Source organism: Monodon monoceros, unplaced genomic scaffold (assembly GCF_005190385.1).
Source record: "Monodon monoceros isolate NGI ecotype Baffin Bay Population unplaced genomic scaffold, NGI_Narwhal_1 Super_Scaffold_6, whole genome shotgun sequence".
NCBI lineage: Eukaryota > Metazoa > Chordata > Mammalia > Artiodactyla > Monodontidae > Monodon > Monodon monoceros.
In genome coordinates, this window is record NW_021703783.1 from 4,231,916 (window position 1) to 4,252,618 (window position 20,703).

Consider the following 20,703-nt stretch of genomic DNA (forward strand, 5'->3'; position numbering starts at 1 on the left):
AGGAGAGAGTTTTTCCCACATCAACACTGGCTGTTAGTGATCTCTGTGGTCTTCTGATTTAATAACTTACGAAAGGCGTCATTTTAGTTTTCACAGTCTGGATTCCTAGTGAGGTAGATTTCCCATGTTTATTGGCCATTTGCATTTCCTTTGTGACTTGCGTGTCCTTTGCTGAGACTCAATTTTTATGAATCTAAAAAACGAGCTTTGAAGTCACATGGATCTGGGTTTGCATTTTCTCCGAGGAGATAGGATAAAGTAAGCCAAAGAAATCTAAGCTCATCTCCGGAATGATTGTTCTGAATTTGCCATAAACATGTACTTAGTTGTTGTATTGCAAATTCCTTTGAGGCCTTTTTGTCTGTTGGATCATTGCAGAAATATGGGGTTGCAGAAGGCTCGCCGCTGAGTGAGCTAAGGGCCATGGCCAAAGCAGCTGGGCAGGAGTGCCCTGTGTTCACACCGCCCGGAGGAGAGACCTTGGACCAGGTACGTAGCCTTGGGGAAAGTCGCCGCGTCCATGAGCGTGCCAACGTCAAAGTAGCTGCGATCTTGACTCGTCGCATAAGCAAGATGTTTCTGAATTGTAGCTAAGCAGTTTGGAAGTTGTTTGGTTCACAAAACAACTCTGCATCATACCATTTTTTCCCCTTCTAAGCTGTCCTGCCTTTCTCGTTTATTAAGTCATTACCGATAATGGATTTGAGGAAATGGGTTATTAGATGGGTCTGTTAAGAAAACTCCTTGAAAAGGGAGCAGAGTAGCCTTCGCAGTGGCAGTGGAGTCGGTGAAGCAGGCGTGGTGCTGGTCAGCGGGATGGTGGGCAAAACCCAACAACTTGGGTGGCAAGACCATCAGGCCTCTCCTGCGCCTGCAGCTCTAAGTGACATTGTAGCCCTGCTTGCGTTGCTCTGGAGTGTTCTGCTTTTGAGTTGTGTTATTGGTGATTTCCCCCACCACCACCATTTTTAATTTTCATAAATTTCTTGTAAAGACTTTGTATTAGTTTAGTGAGGGAAGGCTTCTTATCCTTGTTGTTCTAATTGAACGGAAGTGCCCGATGCAGCTTCCTAGGTATTCCTAGTTTCCCGATATTTTATGGGCTTCTGTTTGCTTGTAGATTTCCCCAGCTAGGCTCCGAGTGCTTTGAAGTCAGGAATTAGTCATTGTATCTTACTCACCTTTGTCCATCTGCTTCTGTAGTCACGGACGCTGACGCATAGAAAAACTCAGTTCTGTTTACGTCTTAAAACAGTCATTAATGTCACTTTATTTCACCTTTTTTTTTCTTTCCTTGTAGGTGAAGATGCGTGGAAAAGACTTCTTTGAATTTCTTTGTCAGCTGATCCTGAAAGAAGCAGGTCAGAATGAACAGTTTTCCCAAGAAGCCCCGAGCGACTGTCTGGAAAGTTCTTTGGCAGAGATATTTCCTTTAGGGAAAAACTGTGCCTCCACGTTTAATTCGGACAGCGGCGCTCCAGGGTTAGTGGCCAGTGTCTTAGTTGTGAGTCACGGCGCCTACATGAGAAGCCTGTTGGATTATTTCCTGACCGACCTTAAGTGTTCCTTCCCGGTGACCCTGAGCAGGTCCGAACTCACATCAGTCAGCCCCAATACAGGGATGAGTGTCTTTATCATAAACTGTGAGAAAGGAGAAGTGAAACCAACCACCCAGTGTGTGTGTGTGAACCTACAGGGCCACCTGACCGGGGTGACCAAAATTCACTAGATTTAAATCTGCATCGAAATCTAACAAATATGAGCCTCTGAGGGGGGCCTTTGGCTTTATTCCCACTCTCTGCTGATGCAGGCTTGGAAACAGTGAAAAAGCTGTCCGTTAGAGCAGGCTATAAAGCTCGAGTGGAATCAGAGCCACATGAAACACTAACGGAAAACCATTGAGAATTGACTTCTTCTTTGTGAGTACAGTTGGAATTTTCCAGGGTAATTTTACCGCCCTGCTCAGTGACATCTCTGGATTGTAAATGGATGAAGGAACTCAGTATTGCAAACTGGGGGAGTAATAATCCTGTTACTGTGGGTTTTTTTGCTTTTTTAATGTCCTGGTATTTTTGGTATTTTTCTTTAATGTCTGAAAAATCTGGCCTATTTCATTGGCTCTTGGTAAGATACTGTATGTTCTCTTTTTTACTGTCTCATCCAGTCCTTGGAAGAGGAAACTACTTGTAATTTCCACTCCATGTTTACGTGAAAATATGTTATATTCCAAAAGTCCTTTGAAGGAGAAATGCTTGCCGTCATAGTTCATGTAAAAGCAGACGACACTAAATGTCTAATACAGAAAGCAGCCGTTGGAACTGTTTGTGCTGCAGGGTCTGAGGTGCAGATGCATGTGGGTTGTGGTTGCAGGACAGCCTCGCAGGAAGAAGCATGTGATTACGGAATTTTAAGGAAGGGATCTGAGCGGAGGAAGAGGAGAGAGCAGATCTTTCTTAGCTAAGCTGTAGGCGGAAGAATTGAGTTTGAAGATGGCACTAAAGAAAGTAAACGGTTGCTTCACAGTAGCCCCAGAATAAAAGAGGGGCTTCCCTGAAAAGAACCGTGGCTTTTTTGTGGAAGGTACAAATGAGGTTTCCTCTCTTTTCCACCAGATGGCACTGGAGAAAAGGGAGCTTGGTTACCTTAGTTCTGTACAAAAGATGGGTCGCTCTGAGGCCCTCATGTAAATGGAGAACGTGTTTTCCACGCAGTTTGCTTTTAAATTATCATGTTGATGAATGCCGTGAGTCTCAGCTCACAGAGGGTAGGACTGAGGCTGTCAGTTAAGGCTAAAATCACGTGTAGTCATATTTCAAGTTCAGGATCATGCTGTCCTTAGCGTGTCCGGCGCTGCCTGTGTTCGTGCCAGTGCTGGAGCAGAGCATGTGGTTGAGCGCAGAGGAAGTTCACTGCAGATGAAAAGTTGGAAAGTAACCAAAAAGGACAGATAATAAACGTCCACATCCCTGCCACCCAGAAGTAATATACCCCCCCCTTTTTTTTAAAAAAGAAATAACACATTGCGATGTAAGCCAAGTCCCTTTAAACAGCTGTTGCTGCCCTGTTCCCTCCTGTTCTCTACAGAGACAGCCAGCACCGCGAGTCCGCATACCCATCCATCCTTCACGTGGCCACCTAGTGTCATAAGGGAACAATGGTATTGTTCTGGTATTTTTAAACAATGGTATTGTTCTGGTGTTTCTGGTCTTGATACAAAATATCAAGCTGCCTGTATTCTGTATTTTCGCTTATTACATATATCTTGGGGCTCTATATTGGTATGTGTAGATAGATCTGGTTACTTGTAACCACTGTATTGTACAAAATAAATGTAGTACCTTTTATTTTCTTTATTCTCCTATCAGTGGGTGTTTCAGTATATTCACTCTTTTCTTATAGAAACAATGCTTACATGGAATAGCCTTGTGCTGTGTCATAAAAAATGTGCATCTCCAGTTTGACAAGAGCCAGTGGTTCTCTAAAGCGGGCTGTACTATTTTTCAGTCTCGGTAGAAGTATTTGAAAGTTCCTGGTTTCCACATCTTTGGAAATCTTGTCTGATGAACTTCTGTTGATCTGATGAGTGAAAAATATGTCGCTGTTATAACGAGCTTTTCTGTGACTGCTGGAGTCTGGGCAGTTTTTCCATGTGCATGTTGACAATGAGGCTTCCCTCCCTGGCGAGTCACCACCGTACATTCTTGGTCTGGTTTTCTGTTGGGCTGTGGGGCGCTTTCTTAGTGAGTTACAGGAGACCTTGCAAATATCCTCCAGTTCACTGATCTCTTGCACGTGTTACCATCCATTTTTTTCACGTGTTTTTTATTTTGAAGTCAAACCGCCGATACACCTTGTCCTTTATGGTTTGGGGGGAGTTGCGGCTGAGTACCTTGTAGGGTGAGCACCTCTATTCTATACACATGTTAGAGCCAACTGGTCAATTTCCAGAAAAATTCTGTTGCACATTTAATTGGAATCACATGCCTCTATTCATTGATTTAGTCATTTGGTTAATACATTTCGAGCATGGCACACACATGCCAGGCTATTATAAGAACTATTAGACTATTACATGAACTGCGAATATATGGCCATGAACAAAAAATAGACCAAGTCCCCATCCTTGTGGAGCCTATACCCCGTCAGGGAGGATAAATACATGACCTGTCATTGTGGTCAATGCAATGGAAGGAAGTGAATCGGGCGCGGAGGGAGGCGTGCTGCTTTCTTTGGGGGACGTGCAGAAGGGCTTCTTGGGTGGGCTTGGAGGACCCAAGGCGACTCTGCTCATCAGTGGGAGGAAAGCAACCCAGATGGAATGGGGGGCGCAGGGGCCCGAGGAGGGGTCGAGCTCTGCGTGTGGGACCCGAGCTTGGGGGGCACTGGGCAGGCAACAGGAGACGGGGGCAGAGAGCAGAGGGGATGGGGGAGGGAGGCATGGCTCTGTGGCCTGTGCCAAGGGGTCGTCTGTTGATGGATTAATGTCTGGTGGGACTGGGCAGTGACACAGGGAAGGTTTGTGGTCAGAAAACCTGCATTCAAGTTCTTCTAGTATTGTGGCCAAGCAAATCTCTTAATACCCCCGAGCTGCTGTTTCGTCACGTTAAATGGAGAATAATTATAATTATGTATGTGTGTTCTGGTAACCTTTCGGTTTTGATGTCAGACCTACAGGAAAATGGCGAGAGTGATCCAAGAAACTCCTTGGGTTAATCTCTTTACCCGGATTCACCACTTGCTTACATTTTGCCCCATTTGCTTTGTCGTTCACGCTCGTGTGTGTCTTTTCCCCCAGAAACATTTGCGAGTAAGTTGGAGACATCATGCCCTTTTTTCCCCGCAAAATTTCAATGTGCGTTAATCTTAAGATCAAAGATGTTCTTATATACAGCCACAGAATAAATATCAAAATCAGGAAGGTTGATACTGATAGAATTTATTATCTGGGCAACAGACCATATTTAAATTTTGTCAGTTATTCCATCGGTGTGCCTTCTGCCTAATATTTCCTCACCCCCCAACCCAGCATCCAGTCCGGGACCACGTGCTGCATTTCATTGTCGTGCCTCTTCATTCTTCTCTGATCTGGAACTGTTCCTTAGCCTTTCTTTGTCTTTCTTGACCCAGTTGTTAAAAGAAAAATAACTAGGCTACAGGCTAGTCATTAGGTTTTTCTGATGCTTCTCATTCTTAGATTCAGGTTATGCTTCTTTGTCAGAAGCACCCGAGGAAGGATGTGTCCTTGGTGAGCCTTGTCAGGAGGTGCGTGAGTGGTATCACCAAGTCCATCTGCCATGAAATGACTGTTTATCTGGTTCCTCATTAAACTGTCACCCACACTTTTAGCCTCCATTGATTATTTTCTGTCTCTGTTTTTGTTTCTGTATGTATTAGTTGGTATTATACAGTAAGGAAGAACTTTCCCTTCTCCCCTACTTATTTATTTATATCACTATAAACTCAGGGATTCTTATTCAATGACTTAAATTCCAGTACTATCATTATTTGATGCTCAGATGGTCCCAAATTTGTCCTGTGGGAGCACTTCGCAGCTGCTTCTTGTGTTCTCTTGGGATATTCCCATCATTCTTTAAGCACTTCTTTCTTTTCTGACGAACAAGATGCTCCAGAATCATCTTATTCTTTCCCAGCCTCAGTCCTGGGAATCAGCTTTTTCTCCGAAGAGCCCTGGAGCCATTTGCTTTCAGCGGAAATGGTATTTAGAAACCAAGGTCTGGGTGTCGGATGTGCTCACTTTTAATCTAGGTCTTCCTTGTTATTATTGCATTGAATTCCATTGTGTGAATGAATATACCACAGTTTATCTGTTCTATTGGTGACATGTGGACCATTTCCAGTTGGGGAGTATTTTGAAAAAGCTGCTACAAATTCTTCTTTTTTACAAGTCTTTTTCTGGATATGTGTTTTCATTTCTCTTGGGCTGGTTGTAGCGTAGGTGTGGGTGTATGCTTAATATACAAGAAAGTTGTCAGACTTTTACTCCAGGTCTGTGTGTATGTATACACACATAGGCTTTTATATATTTATAATATGCCAGCCTATATATTTGTTATAAAATATAACTTTATTTTCTGAGTAGTGTTTTCTATGAGAAGTTGTTCATTTTCATGAGACTGATTTACCACTGTGTTTGTTTTGTGGTTATTGCTTTCTGTGTTCTCAGAAATCTTTGCCCACCCCCTAACTATAGAGATACTCTGTTTTCTTCTAGAAGTTTTATAATTTTACCTTTTTTGTTTAGGTCTTAATCTATCTGGAATTAGTTAGTTTTGTTTTGTTTTTGTTTTTACTGTCAACTTTATTTTTTTCATGATACAAATTTTTATTTTATTCAAAAAAATTTTTTATTGGAGTATAGTTGATTTACAGCGTTGTGTTAGTTTCAGGTGTACAGCAAAGTGATTCAGTTATACATATACATGTATCCACTCTCTTTTGGATTCTTTTTCCCATATAGGCCATTACGGAGTATTGAGTAGAGTTCCCTGTGCTCTACAGTAGGTCCTTATTCGTTATCTATTTTATATATAGTGGTGTGTATATGTCAATCAGTTTTGAGGAGGATTAGTATCATGTTTTATAGGATGTGTATCTGTTGGAATTTGGTGTTCTTCTCATGACCAGAGTGGGGTTATGGTTTTCTGGGAGAAGACCACAGAAGCAAAGTACCATTTTTCATCACATCATCTCAGGAGGACACACTGTCAACGTGACTTATTTTGTTTGATTGTTGGTGTTGATTTTGATATTGACCTTGATCACCTGGCTGAGGCAGTGTTCGTGAGGTTTCTCCACGGCAAAGAGGCTCTTCTTTCCCCCTTTTCTGACTGTACCTTTTGGAAGGAAGTCTCTGTGCACAGTGGGGTTTATGCTGCCTTCTTAAGGACACAGTATCCACATACATCACTCGGAACTCTGCCTGAGAGATTGTACTCTTCTCCCTGTTTATTTATTTATTCAGTCATTTATTTTGCTCTGTAAGATTTTGAACTTTTGAGTTAATTGAGACTTGTTTGTTGGCCTGTATGTGGTCTATGTTGATGGACATTCCATCTGTTCAGAAAGTAGTCTTCTGTAGTTGTCGGGTTTGATGCCCTATAAATGTAAGTTATATGAAGTTCATTGACAGTGTCGCTTAGATACCACTAATCCTTTCTGATTTTTTGCCTGTTTGCTTACTCAGTTACTGAGAGAGGAGTGTTCACATTGCCAACTCAGATCAGTACTTGTCTATTCCTCCCTTCAGTTTTGTCAGTTTTGCTTCATGTGTTTTGTTACTCTGTTTTTAGAGACAGAAACATTTGTGATTTTTATGTCTTCCTTATGAATTGGCCCTTTTGTCATTAAGAAACGTTCCTCCTTACCTATGGCAGTATTCCTTAACCTGAAGCCGTTTTGTTTGCTATTTATATAGTAAGCCCGTACTTCTCGTGCTTACTGTTTTCACTATATGTATTTGTTATGGACTGGATTATGTCCTCCCAAGTTCATGTGTTGAAGTCCTAGCCCCAAGTAACTCAGAATGTGAATGTGTTTGGGGAGAGGGCCTTTAAAAAGGCAATTAAGTTAAAATGGGGCCAATAAGGAAAGTACTAATCCAGTCTGGCTTGCGTTCTAAAAAGAAGAGTAAATTTGTTCACCCTGAGAGACACCAGGGATGCCTGAGTACGGTGGAAACACCCGGTGAGGACGCAGCGAGAAGGTGGTGCCTCCAAGCAAGGTGAGAGGCCTCGGAAGGAATGAAACCTGCTGGCACCTTGACCTTGGACTTCTGGCCTCCAGAGCTCTGTGAAGATAAATTTCTGTTGTTTAAGCCACCCAGTCTGTGGCATTTTGTTATGGCAGCGAACTAATTTAATATCCTTCCCTTCTTTTCTTTCAAGTCCATCTTGTATAGACAACATGTAGATGGGTGTTTTTATTTCATGCAGTCTGACCATTGCCGCCTTTAGTTGTGGTGTTTTATTTATATATGATCTAATTATTGATACGGTTGGATTTAGTCTTGTCATTTTTCTATTGGTCCCCTCTGATTTTTCTTCTACTGTTCTTCCTTTGCTGCCTCCTTTTGGGATAATTGAGTATTTTGTTAGTATTCTCATTTAATACTTTTAATGGCTTTTGTCAACACCCCTTTGATTGTTTTTACTATTGGAGGTACTTTAGGAATTATAATATGCATATATTCTTATCACAGTCTCCTTAGAATTCATGTTGTATGACTTTGACATACAGTGTTACAGTCTTTCATTTACCCTTCCCATCCTGTGTGGAAATTCTGCCACACAGTACGGTGTTGTAATTCTTGCTTTAAGTGGTATTTTAAAGAAACCAAGAGAAGAAAGTGTATCACATATTTGTAGTTGTTTGAATTTACCCACATTTTTACTATTTCTGCTGCCCTTCTTTGTTTTCTATATGGTGTTATTTCCCTTCAGCCTGGCAACAAGTTCTCACAGTTTTTACTTCACCTTCATTTCCCCCTCCCCACTTTTGAAGGATGTTCTTGCAGGATATGTAATTCTGGGCATGTAGCTTTATTTTCTTTCAAGCTTTTCAACGCCTTATGGCTTCCCTTGTTTATGGTGAGAAATCAGCTGTGCACAGCTGTTCACGTATCCCTAAAGTTTCATTTTTCTTCAGCAGCTTTCAAGATTTCATCCTTGCTTTCAGAAGTTTGTGATATACTCAAATCACAGTTTGACTGTGACTTTCTTTGTTTTTATTTTTCTTGAGGTTTGCTGAGCTTCTTTTATCAGTACATTAGTTTTTCATCAATTGGGGGAAAATTTCAGCCATTGTATCTTCAAATATTATTCCTCAACTCTTTCCGCTCCTTTCTTGGGACTCCACGTACACATGTTTTGGACAGTTTGATATTGTCACACAGATCACTGAGACTCTGGTCATTATTTTTTTAACATATTTTTTCTTTCTTCAGATTAGATTACATGTTAACTTTATTATCTTCAATGACTGTTCTTTCATCTTCAATCTATTAAGCTCATTTAATAAATTTATTATTTCTGATATTGTATCTTTCAATTTTTGATTTCTACTTGGTTCTTTTTATTATTTCTTTTCTCTTTTGAGATTCCTGATCTCTTTGTTCCTTATTACCATTCCTTCCTTTAAAACCCTTAAATATATTTATAATAGCTGCTTTAAAGTTCCTGCTGCTAATTCCAAGATCTGGGGCATCTAACGGTTTGGTTTCTAGTGATTGAATTTTCTCTTGACTGTGGGCCACTTCCCCTTATTTCTTCCAGAGCCTGGAATGTGTCATCTTTCTTTAGAAGCTTACTGGGATCTTGAGGTGGCTGTGTCTGTGGGTATTTTTCAAATAAAAAGAAATTCCTCTCCTTAAAGGAAACACAAGCTAGAGTGATCAGAAATCCAGTATTAAAATCTTTTCCTTGTTTTCAATAATTCTGTCTGAATTAGGCAAAATTGCTGAGTTCATTTGTGTATGGAGAAAACCTTGAATATTTTAAAATTCTGAAATTTGTCAACTTTGCTCCCTCTAGATTTTCCCAGCGCTCCCCTCCCATAATTCCTCCTGTAATTCCTTTTATTCTCATAGTTCTATGTACTTTTGTGTAGTAATACAAAAAGGAAAAGCTAAGAGAAGCTGAGATAAATTTTATTTTTTTAAAAGAAGAAAGGAAAAAGATGGTGTTACATTTTTATAAATATCCATAAATATAGAGCGATAGGCAGAAATCTTCCAAATAAATAAATAAATATTGCCACGTGCTAAGTGACATAAGACATTGTGAGGCCCTCTTAGCTCTGCCAAAGAGAAAACCCCAAGGAACCAGTTTTCTGCCGAAGTCCTCTCCGTTTAGGTTTCCAGTAGCTTTTATACACTATAATATCTCGAACGGAAAATGAAAACTATAAAGAAAATAGTTGCCATGCACTGCTATATAGTTATTATACACAGTCTGAGTGTTTTGAAATAGGAACTCATCCTTCAAGATCAGCCTGAAACCATAGGTGAGAGCAGTCGGCCAATGTTTCTCTCATAAGTAAAAGAATGGATCCGTTTCTAAGGTCGGGTGCGTGATGGCAGCAGGGGGAGAAGGTGACTGGGAGGGAGCTGCTGCTCGTGCATATTCTGCTCTTCAGGTGACCATTTAAATAGAGGTAGGAAATGGGGCCCCTGAGGATGACTAAGGTATCAGCCTCCCTCTGCCTGGTGCTCAGCTGTTCTGTAAATGAGGGTTGGTTTTCCTCAGGGTAGCGCTGGGGCTCCTGGGACTGAAAGCTGTCTTCATTTGGTGCCCCCAGAACGTCCAAGTGGAGTAAGACCCAGACACGCCCGCCTAGGAGTGTTTTAGCTAAGCCTCTAGCCACGGCTACAGGGCGCGTTGCGGTCATGGTGAAGAGCTGACAGTGCTGGCTTTTCCTGACTCCTACACTGTGATCCCTGGTGGTTGGGCTTCTTTCCCCGGAATCCCCGATGCCACTTCACAAAAGGATAAAATTGGGGCTTCCCTGGTGGCGCAGTGGTTGAGAGTCCGCCTGCCGATGCAGGGTACGCGGGTTCGTGCCCCGGTCCGGGAAGATCCCACATGCCGCAGAGCGGCTGGGCCCGTGAGCCATGGCCGCTGAGCCTGCGCGTCTGGAGCCTGTGCTCCGCAACGGGAGAGGCCACGACAGTGAGAGGCCCGCGTACCGCAAAAAAAAAAAAAGACACAATTGGCAAAAAAAACCCAACCCAGAGCAGTCCCGTTGTCACAAGGCCCCTCCTTGCAACATTTGTCTGATTCATCCAGAATGGATCACCACTCAACCTGAAAGCAGAGGCTTAATTAAGGGCCTCTTGGGAGAGTTTGAATTTATTTCCATTTTGAAAAACAAATCCTAGCAGGGTAGATTTTCAGGAGCCAAGACCAAAACTCCTCCTCAGGCCCAATTCACTCAAGCCAAAGGTAGGGCCAAGAGGCGGGGGCCACGTGGGAAGCGCAGCGTCACTCTGGGCCGGGCTTTGGCTGCACAGAGGGACAGAGCAGGGCAAGGGGCCATCCTGTAAGGAGCTCGTGTCTCTAGCTTGATCCCTGCCTCCGTCCTCCGGGTGCTCATTCTGGCTAAGTTTTGACCAGCCTACCCCCAGTCTTGTTGACGGCCCTTCTCCAGAGATGCTTAAGGAAGAACGAAGGCTTGAGGTTAGGATTTTCATGGGTTTTGCTCAGTCGAGCTGTTAATCGCCCAGGTCAAGGTTGCAAACTCAAACCCTGCCAACAGGGTCCAGGCAGATGGCACAAAGCAGGGGGCGGTGGAGAAGCCGCTGGCTTGGGCTCCCTGCTTCACCTCCCGGCTGGTCAACTCGCTAAGCCCCTGTTCTTAATGTTAGACTGATGGAGACGAGAGGAGAGGGAAGAGGAAGGGCTGGGGGTGAGGGAACCCCTTCTCTCCCAAAGGAGCGCATCCAGGTGGGAGGAGGAAGGCGAGGGGCGCCACCGCTCCGGCCTCCAAGGGCAATCCCCGGGGACCTCCTGCTAAGGGAGGAAGGGGGGCCGGTTCGCCCCACCTCCAGCCCGCGCCCCAGACGGTTTGGCTTTCCGAGTTGGGCCGCCCTAAGCGAAGCTGGGGAAGGGCCGGCAGCGCTCGGCGCCCCCCGGCCTGGCGCGCGCGTCCAGCCGGTGGCCGCGGAGCACCCCCAGCGGGTCGCTGGCCGCAGGGCCGCTGTCCTCGGCGCTGGGCCGCTCTTGCGAGCAGGAGGCGGGCGCGGGCGTGGCGCGGGCGCGCGGCTTGAGCACGCTCAGCGGGTCCCCGCCGTCGTGCGCGCTGCGCGTGTGGCGCCGGGGCCGCGCGGTGGCGAAGTGCAGCAGCGGGATCTCGTTCCTGCGCGACAGGAACTGCGCGTACGGGGGCGGGTTGGTGCCCGGCAGGAAGGCCCGCTTGGCCCGACCCAGGCTGACGAGGAAGCGGTGCTGCGGCGAGTGGTACACGTCGTAGCCGTTCTCCAGCGTCCGCTGCCGGAACCTGCAGCTCTCGGGGCTGAAGTGATGCTGAAAGCGGGGCGGGGCGACCGGGTGAGGCCGAAGTCCTCGGCGGGCTGGATTGGGACCAGCTCCATCCCGGGACCCCAATCCTCCCACCCACTCTCCTCGGGCCTTGCCTTTAACCCCGTCGTGCCCTGCTGAGCAAAAGTGATTTCCACTCATTTCCAAACTGCGGTTACGACTGGCAGGTGGGGACAGGCTCGGGGAGCTCGCGGCCCCGCCTGGGGACCCGCCGCCGGCACTTGGCTGCCTGGGGCCGGGCTGGACGGAGAGGCCTGCCCTCTCTCTGCCTTTTGTTTTTGGCTCAGAGGTGGCTTCGGTCTGTCTCCTCACCTGGACAAAGGTGGGCTGGGGTTTGTAGGGCCGCACATAAGTAAGGAGACTCCCCCTCGGAGGCAGAACAGAGTTTGGGAATTAAGGGACATGAACTTCATCACCAGGTGACCTACGTGAGCCCTCACTCTGCCACTAACTGGTGCTGCGTTTTGCTAAGTGCCTGCTAGGGCCTTTACGTAGGATGTCCTTTAATCCTCAGAAGTCCACGAAGTAAGTATCTTACAGATGAGGACTCTGCATATGCCTATATGCGGTCAACAGGTATTTATGTACTTATTTATCTATATTTGTTCAACAGATATTTATCTACTCTGGGCCAGATACTATGGTGGGTGCTGGGACACAGCAGTAAGTAAAACAGGAAGTAATTGCTCTCTTGGAATGTCTGGTGGGAGGAGCTTCTGAGATGCGCAGCCCTGCTTCTGTCCAGTGCCCCCCCTGCTTTGGGATATGCTGCGTCCTGTAGTTTGGGAAAGCCCTTGCTCACCAGTCCGAAAGACCAGCCATCACAGCTGGGGCCGAGGGAGTTCGTTACAGATCTTGATTTGGGGGAGCCCCACAGGGCACATGGTCCATCCCACTTGACTTTTTCCGGGTGAGGAAACTGAAGTTGAGAGAAATAGGGGACTTGCCCAAGGTCAAGGATGTCTGGTAACAAGATCATGAGACCCCAGTGGCCTCTCACCCTTTCTTTCTAATGGACTTTCCAACACGAACGTATGTGACTCGAGGACCTGGGCTGCAGACAAGGTGCTGTGCTAGTTAAAAAATGGGGACCAAAGGGCAGGTAGGACTAGAGACTGAGAGCCCAGATGCTCCAAAGCCAGATGGCCTGGGTTCAGACCTCAGCTGTATAAGCCTGAGCGTTTGATACTTAGATGGAAAAAAGTACTCAGTGAAAACATCACCCAGGTAATGTGCAAGTGGAACCTTTAAGCTATAAAATTCTACATTTTGCCAGAGCAATGAGATAATTATTTGCAAAGAATTACCCAGCACAAAAAGAAACTCACAGATCCAAAAATGTTGCCTCTGAAGTCCATGCAGAGATATCTCCGGCTCACCACCCCTGTTATCACCACGAATCCCGTATCCTCAGATCTGATCATCAGGGCACCTGTGGAGAAAATCATTCAAGTCAAAACCTGGCTTCACATCCAGCCCCTACCTCCAAGGACCCTCCCTTGATTGATCTAAAGGGCGGTGATGATTTCACAGAAGCCTCCTCTTGTCCTTGTTCAGCCTCTTTCTTCAGACTTCCCCTCCCCCGCCCCCGCCCCCGCCCCTCTCCCCTCCCCACCTTGCCTCCTGCGTCTCCTCCTGCCTGTAAGGAGCACCCTGAACTCCCAGCTTTCTTCCACCTGTACCAACATGTTTCTCTCTGTGCTTGGACTCTCTTTATTTTCCCCTTTGCCTGACTTCTTAATGTCTGTGGTGGTGGTCACGTCCTCCCAAGCCTTCTGCTTTTGTGATTTTTAAATCTATGCCCAGATGTCTTTGAAGCATCCAGCTTGACCCTCCACCCAGGGAGCCGTGCAGGAGTCAGTGATACAGCAGTCAGCACCCTTTATGTGTCAAGAACAGTATTCGGATGGATCTTCTCCTCCCCCCTCTGCTTATCGAGGTCACTCACGCTTCAAGGCCAGGCTCAGATGTCACTATTGTATGGAGACTTTCCTAATCTCCCTAATCAAAATGACCTGTTCTTTCTTCTCAGCCGCTCAGACTCGCCTCTCTCAGAGCATGTATCTCTTCACCTGCTTTAATAAGTTCACATGTCTAGTGCCTCCCTAGGGTGAGCCACTTAGAAGCAAATGGTTTATCTTTCCATGTCGAGTAGATCCTGGGATGCAGGGAATTACTTCTTGCTTCTTCATCGCTATTCCTGGTCTTTTTCTCACTTGGTGGTGCCCCCAGGTGCAGCCCCTCTCAAAAACTAGCCCTGGACGAAGGCCTGAAACCCATTCACACTACCTACACCCTGAGTAACTGACAACAGTTTTAAGTGTGACCCCCCCACCCCCATGGGGATGTGCAATTCTAACAAGTACCAGTGAGTAGTTAAAGTTTCTGTTTTGTAGCAAGGGTACAATGAGACCATAAAAGGTGTGATATGAGTGCTAATTCAGCAAGATGTCCTCCCCAGATGCTGTTTAATTACCTGACATTTTCTACTAGAATCATCTCTTTAGGTCTTGGGGCCTCTTCCCTTTGCCGACCACAGAATTTCCCCACACATCTCATTTGGCCTCACGGTTCCCAGGCAGGTAGCCCAGGCAGGGGTCGAGTCTTCTAGAAATGTAGCCTGGAGAGGGTGGAAATGCCAGGCATCTGTGCCCAGTAAGTGATGGCGCCTCGTGGGGTGACTCATTGCCCAGATCTACCCCATGGAGGCTCAGTACAGAGCCCTCCAAAGAGAGCAGCAGGCAGTACTAGACACTAGCTGAGCACAGAGAAGTCAGAATGATGTGGGGCAGAGGCCGTGAGGCTGGGAACAAGCCCAGGCAGAGGGCCAAAGAGGAGAGGTCATTGGTTTCCAAGTTTGGCTAAGGATTAGGCTTGAGGGAAGCTTCTGGAAGTGGGGTGGGGCATGGGAGGTGCAGAGGATATTAAATGCTCCATAACGGGGTCTGCCTGTGAGTCTCAGATCTATGGCTAATGCTGAGAGAAGGCCTGAGAGAGACATAAGGCACATGTAAGGAATTGTTTCCAGCCTGAGGAATTTTCAGTCTACTTGGGGGAAAAAAAAATTACACTTCGTAACTGTTTTTGAGATGTTGCACCCTGAGTGTTTGACACATTTTTAAACTCTCAAAGTAGCTGCTCTGGGACTTCGCTGGCGGCCCAGTGGTTAAGACTCTGCACTTCCACTGCAGGGGTGAAGGTTCAGTCCCTGGCCCGGCAACTAAGACCGCACATGCCATGGGCCGCGGCCAAAAATAAATAAATAAGAAATAAGAAAAGAACCCCCCCCCCACAAAACCAGCTATGTTGTTAACGTCACCAGTATTAATATTGGAAGTAGCAGCCTTCCCATTTAAATCATGAGGAAACCAAGGCAAGATTCAAACTCAGGAAACTCGGGTGAGTGACCCTAACATCCTCTGCCCACAACCCTGGAGCTCGTCTCCAGCTGACATCACGACAAGCCTTAGAAGATGAAATCAAGGGCCGAAATCCAGGCCACGGCCATGAGGCCCCCAGGTCACGGTACCCCCGAGGGGGTCAGGGGAGAGGTGCTGAGCCAGGAGCCCGGAACTGGGGCGCTAAGATTCCGGTCCCTGTTATGCCCTGTACTAACTCTGTAGCGTTGGGCAACTCATCGCTCAAGCCTCAGAGTCCTCAGCTGGGAAGAGAGGAGAATCACAGCTGTCCTGCCTGCTTCCCAGGGTTGCAACTAGGATCAAATGGGATGATGCTGTAAAAAAGTGCCTTGAAAACATTTAGCAGATGGAAGGCCCTGTGGAGGATGGCTGGCCTGCCCCTGACGATAAGCCCACACCCTGCCAGCTGCCAGCCGATGCCTGGGTCCCTGTGAGCAGTGTGCATTGTCTCCAGGGCCAGTGAGGACAGAAGACTGCCTTCAGGGGCACCGGGAGCTGCTGCCGTGAGGACGCACAGGCTTGAATCAAACCCACAGGAGCCGGTGCAAAAGTCCAGCAAATGGAAGAGCCGATTGTCCTCCCTGTGCAGGTGACTGAGGCAGGTCTGCACCGACCCAAGGGCAGCATTTGGTAGAAAGAAGGCACAAACCACTGGCCGCTGGGACCACACCTGTTGGAGCCCGGCAGGTGTAAAGGACATTTCCTTACGTGATGCCGTGTCTGTGCACGTGATACAGAAGAAGCAGGGGACCCGGGTCCAGGTCTCCCCTAGGTCATTTACCGCCTATGTGACCACAAGCCAGTTATCTGAGTCCTTGAACCTCTGTTTTCTCATATGGAGTAGAATCATTTACTTCATTTGGTCTTCTTCGGGATGTAAGGAGATAATATTTTTATCTGCTATAAACCCACTTTCTAAATGCCGGTGATTGTTACTATTACCACTTTGCCTCAATCTCTGCTATAAAAGTAGAAAATTATCTGCCCTATTCTAGTCTCATGGTCAATAAATGATAAATAAGATGATGGATGTAAAGGACTTTGAGCTCCCCAAAAGAAAGATAACATTTTGAAGGGTTAGAGAGCCCAAGGATAGTTCGGCTTCAAGAAAGTGACGTTGGGGAAGGAGAGGAAATAAAAAGACCTGGAGCCAGGGAGTAATATTAACCAGGGGTAATAAGCATCTCTTTGCTGCTGTTGCCACAAAGTGGGGCTCATGGAGAGTGGGAGGGTAGCCTTGTTTATAGTAGGAAGGAGACAGACATTGGAGACACACTCCCTGACACCAGCTGCAAGTCACGAGGATATAGAATCTTGTAGGCAGGTAATTTTACAACGATCAGCAAACCAAAGATGGGCTGAGCACTCAACTATTAATCAAGAATTTAGTAAAGCACAGTAATCAAGTGAACCACATTTCACTGGAAACCTGTAATTAATTAGGAGGGGAAAAAACACTCCGCACCTTTCCATCAATGTAAAACCGTTGCTTTGTGTTCATTGGGGAGGTCATTACAAATCCTTCTCCAGCCTGTTACTTGGTTGTCCTATGGAGCTACAGGCATCTGTGTTTCTTCTTTCCTTTTTGGGTAACTTTTTATCTTAGTGTGTATATCTGTCTGTCTATCTATATATATAATGCTCATGATAACTGATCTGAATAGTATAAATGTTATATAAACTAGCAAAAGTGTCTCTCTCCCGCCCCTGACTCAGTCCCTCCCCAGGTTCCTTAATTGCCAGAGACACAAGGCTTAGTAGGTTCCTTATATGACAAAACAAAATCACATTTCTGTAAAAAAAAAAAAAAAAAAAAGAAGTCTGAAATCAGTTCAATTCACTTTGCTTCCTCTCAGTCATTTTAATTCATTCCAGCTAGCGCTCTGTGCCTTCTCGGGGCCTGAGGTCGGTGGATATAAGAGGGAAAATTCTATGATTCATGCTGCAAACTCAGTGGGCTGAGCCCTACCCACTCCGGGCACCGCTCACAGCCCTCCCTCTCCCCCCACCAGGCCGTGTCTTCGGGGGCTTCCTTTCATCAAAAGGATTCTGTGATTATAGAGAAATTTTATAAGCATTCTCTAATTGTCTGCAGCCCTTTCCATGTAGGGGAATCAAAATAATTTACCATAATCTACCGTCCTGCGTTTTAAATCACCTCTCATCTTGAAGTGAGGGCGGCCTTCCACGAGAGGGCAAAACTGTGTTTCCTCAAAGCTGATCATGAGCTGGGAGACACGAAGGTTGGAAACCTGGAGGTGCGTGAAGGGCTGGTCTTCCTTTGAAGCCACAGAGCTTTTCACGATGTCAGACACGTTGTAGGTTCTGCTAAATATCCATTGAATAAAACGGGCAATACTTCGGATGTATCAGCTGTATCCAGATTTATTTCAGAATTTTTGCCATGGGACTCAAACTTGGCTTCCAAGATGTTGACTCCTGAATCCACTGTGTGCCCCTAAGTTCTGGAACCTGTTTGGTATTTGGGGAGAACTTCCTCCTTTCTTTCACCCCCTGTCACCATCCACTGGGCACCTGAAGAGGTCTGAACTCTTGGCTTTGCACATGCATCTCTCTCACTACCAGGTTTAAGGTCCTTTGACTCTTAGCAGAATGAATGTCTTGCGTATAGCAAGGCCACAGCAAAATTACAGAATAATTTAGTGCACCAATAAAGGGCCAGTCATTATTCCTATAAGACATTGTCTTTAATTAAACAGAGACTGTGCTTACTCTTTCCTTTCTCTGATTGGATCTATTTTGAATCAGTTGGCATTTTTCTGGATCCTTAATTTTTACAGGTTTTCCTAAAATAGAAGACCTTGTCTTTTTCAGTATCTGTCATCCCCCCCACCCCATTATTCCTTCTGGGGACATCGGAAACACAGCTAATTGATTGACTATTGTGGACTGTGGTCCAACTTTCCACAAACCTAATCTTTAAAAACATTCCGGTTGTCTCATGTTTTCAGTGAGTTCCCAACCAGATTAATTTGCTAATAAGTGGACCTTTCAGCTCCACAGAGAAGACTCCCCAGCTCATAGCATCCTGGGTTCCACTGAAGCCCCTAGTAAGCTTGTTGGATGGATGGATGGATGGATGGATGCACTGGGTCAGACTCATCAAGACAGGATTCCTGGACAGTCTAGTCTTTAATACATTTTCCCTGAGAACTTTTATAAGGCCAGCATACTAGAAGCTCTGAGTTGGAAAGAGCCTCTGGGTTTATCTATTCCAAGCCCTGGTCTGGTACAGAAATCTTCACAACCTCTACCGTTAACCCAGTCCAAAGTTCATGAGCCAAAACTCAGTGTCTACTGACCGATCTGACTTCTTTTGCTCCCAGCCTCCTTGCCTGTCTTTTGTACGTTTTTTGACTCTTTGGACAGGGCACAGAGAAAGTGGCTGCTATTGTGGGAAGATGGACTTTAGTTAAGATGGAAATTATTCTTGTTGGGAGAAACCAATACACAGTAATTGGGGAGGTGGCAGAATCTTCTCCCAAGGTTTAAATGCGCGCACACACACACGTGCACTCACGGATCCTGGGCGAGAAGCTAGGAGGCTGGATTAGCCCTCTGGTCCAGCCAAGGCCTCCCCAAGTCCCTGCAGGTGGAGGCACAGATCAGTCCCCCCTCTTCCCAGCCTAGACGGAGCCCCAACTTACTGTAGATGGTCTGCTGGGGTGAGCCATCCACGTGGCCGTCCCTGTGGATCTGCAGGTGGTAGCTGTTCCTGGCCGTGGCCGTGTACAGGTGGGTCAGGCCGCCCCAACTGGAGCCCAGCAGCGGGGAGGTGTTGGGATAGGCGTGGACCGCACAGCCCAGGGTGCAGACCCAGAGGCCCAGCCAGGCCCCCAGCATCGCGGCTCTCTGGCTGGTGTGGAGTCTGAAACCCGACCCTGGCTCTGCGCCTGGCCTCCCTGGACTGTTTCTCCTCTTCCTTGCTGGTTTCTGGCCTGAGGCTCCTAGGCTGCATTCCCTCCTTTTTTTCCCTCGGACTTTTAAAGGGTAGCAGTGTGACATCAAACAGGAAAAACTCCACCGTCCACATCCTCTGTGTTGTAACCAGCCCATCTGAAGAGAATACAGGGATCTCTGAGGCTCACGGAAGGCACGTCGGTTCCAGACACACACACACACACACACACACACACACACACACCCCTCAATTTCAAGCCAACGCTCCCAAAAGTGAATGATGTGTGGGCAAAAGTTATCTACGACACTGGGTTGTCTGCTGACCTGCCCCACTTCCACCAGGAAATGCGAAGGCAGCCAGTGGTTCCGAAAAAATCCAGCTTCACTCATGCAGTCAACAGATGCCTGTGCAATTAATCTCCCATCAAGTCACTCATTTTGTTTTTCTCAGTCTTTTGAATTCCAATCCGGAACTAAGCACCCAGAGCTTTGTCTATGCACAGCCCTAAGTGGGTGTTTTGAGGGATACAGAAGGAATCCAGGTCAGTACCAGGCAGTGGCGTCCTCTGAGAGCCCCTCTTCGTGAAGATGTGGGAGACCGAGTCAGAGGCACAAAAGCAAAGTTGCAACCTTGGGAGGGTTTTGAGACGGGAGGAAAGGAGAAAGGCCTCAGAGTCCCTGCTCCTTTACGGAATGCTGAGGTTTGATCGCTCGGTTTCCCTGATTTGAACTGCCGAGGGCAACCCCACTGGTATTGTGGCCTCTCCAATAGCGTGGAGGTGAATTCAGAAACCTCATGAAGATGACGCCTGCTGGCTAAGCCCACGGACCGGAGCCCGGGAGGGTCCCGGGAGCAGAGCCGCAGGCCAGGCGCCCCCACGTTTAGTGTCTGTGGGGGGCCTGGCTCCTGGGACTAGATGTGCCCTCTCGTGTGGGGCGACAGTCCTATCACTGCACGCCTTCTAGAAAAACATACATGCGAGGGGACTGTTGCGCTTCCCACGTCCCCTCTACTGAGTGCAGACCACGTGCGGGCGGCAGGCTAGAGATCGGGGCTGCTGGCAGAGGGGAGCGATGTGATCCCCGCCCCAGGCGCTCCCAGCTAACGCAGAAGGCACCATGGGAAGGGTGGTCACACAGACGCAGGCACAAAGAAGTGGCATTGGTTATCCTGCCCACACACGTGTTTTTATCGTTTACAAAGCATTTTCACGTGTATGAGCTCATCTGAACCTCGCTGCCACTCTGTGAGGTAGACTCCCCAGGTGTCATCCATATTTTAAGTTTAGACACGAAGAAATGGAGCTCTT

At 46.7% G+C, this 20,703-nt stretch overlaps 2 protein-coding genes across 3 annotated transcripts in view; one reads left to right on the plus strand and one right to left on the minus strand.

Annotated features, from left to right (window-relative positions):
- The window catches only part of TIGAR (TP53 induced glycolysis regulatory phosphatase), a 28,062-nt gene extending 24,457 nt beyond the window's left edge, over positions 1-3,605 (plus strand). The window contains exons 5-6 of one of the 2 annotated variants that reach the window (XM_029205482.1): positions 379-489; positions 1,301-2,118. In XM_029205482.1, coding sequence (XP_029061315.1) covers positions 379-489; positions 1,301-1,729 — 540 coding nt within the window. In that variant the 3' untranslated portion in view covers positions 1,730-2,118. Of the gene's footprint in view, positions 1-378; positions 490-1,300 lie in introns of both variants that reach the window. The other variant, XM_029205483.1, reaches the window with a different exon arrangement.
- A 7,998-nt stretch (positions 3,606-11,603) lies between these two features.
- On the minus strand, positions 11,604-19,336 carry FGF23 (fibroblast growth factor 23). The gene is made up of 3 exons (XM_029205262.1): positions 19,141-19,336; positions 13,382-13,485; positions 11,604-12,038 (listed from the first exon to the last, which is right to left on the minus strand). Exons 1-3 carry the CDS (start codon positions 19,334-19,336, stop codon positions 11,604-11,606), a joined length of 735 nt encoding a protein of 244 aa, XP_029061095.1.
- Positions 19,337-20,703: the final 1,367 nt, after the last annotated feature.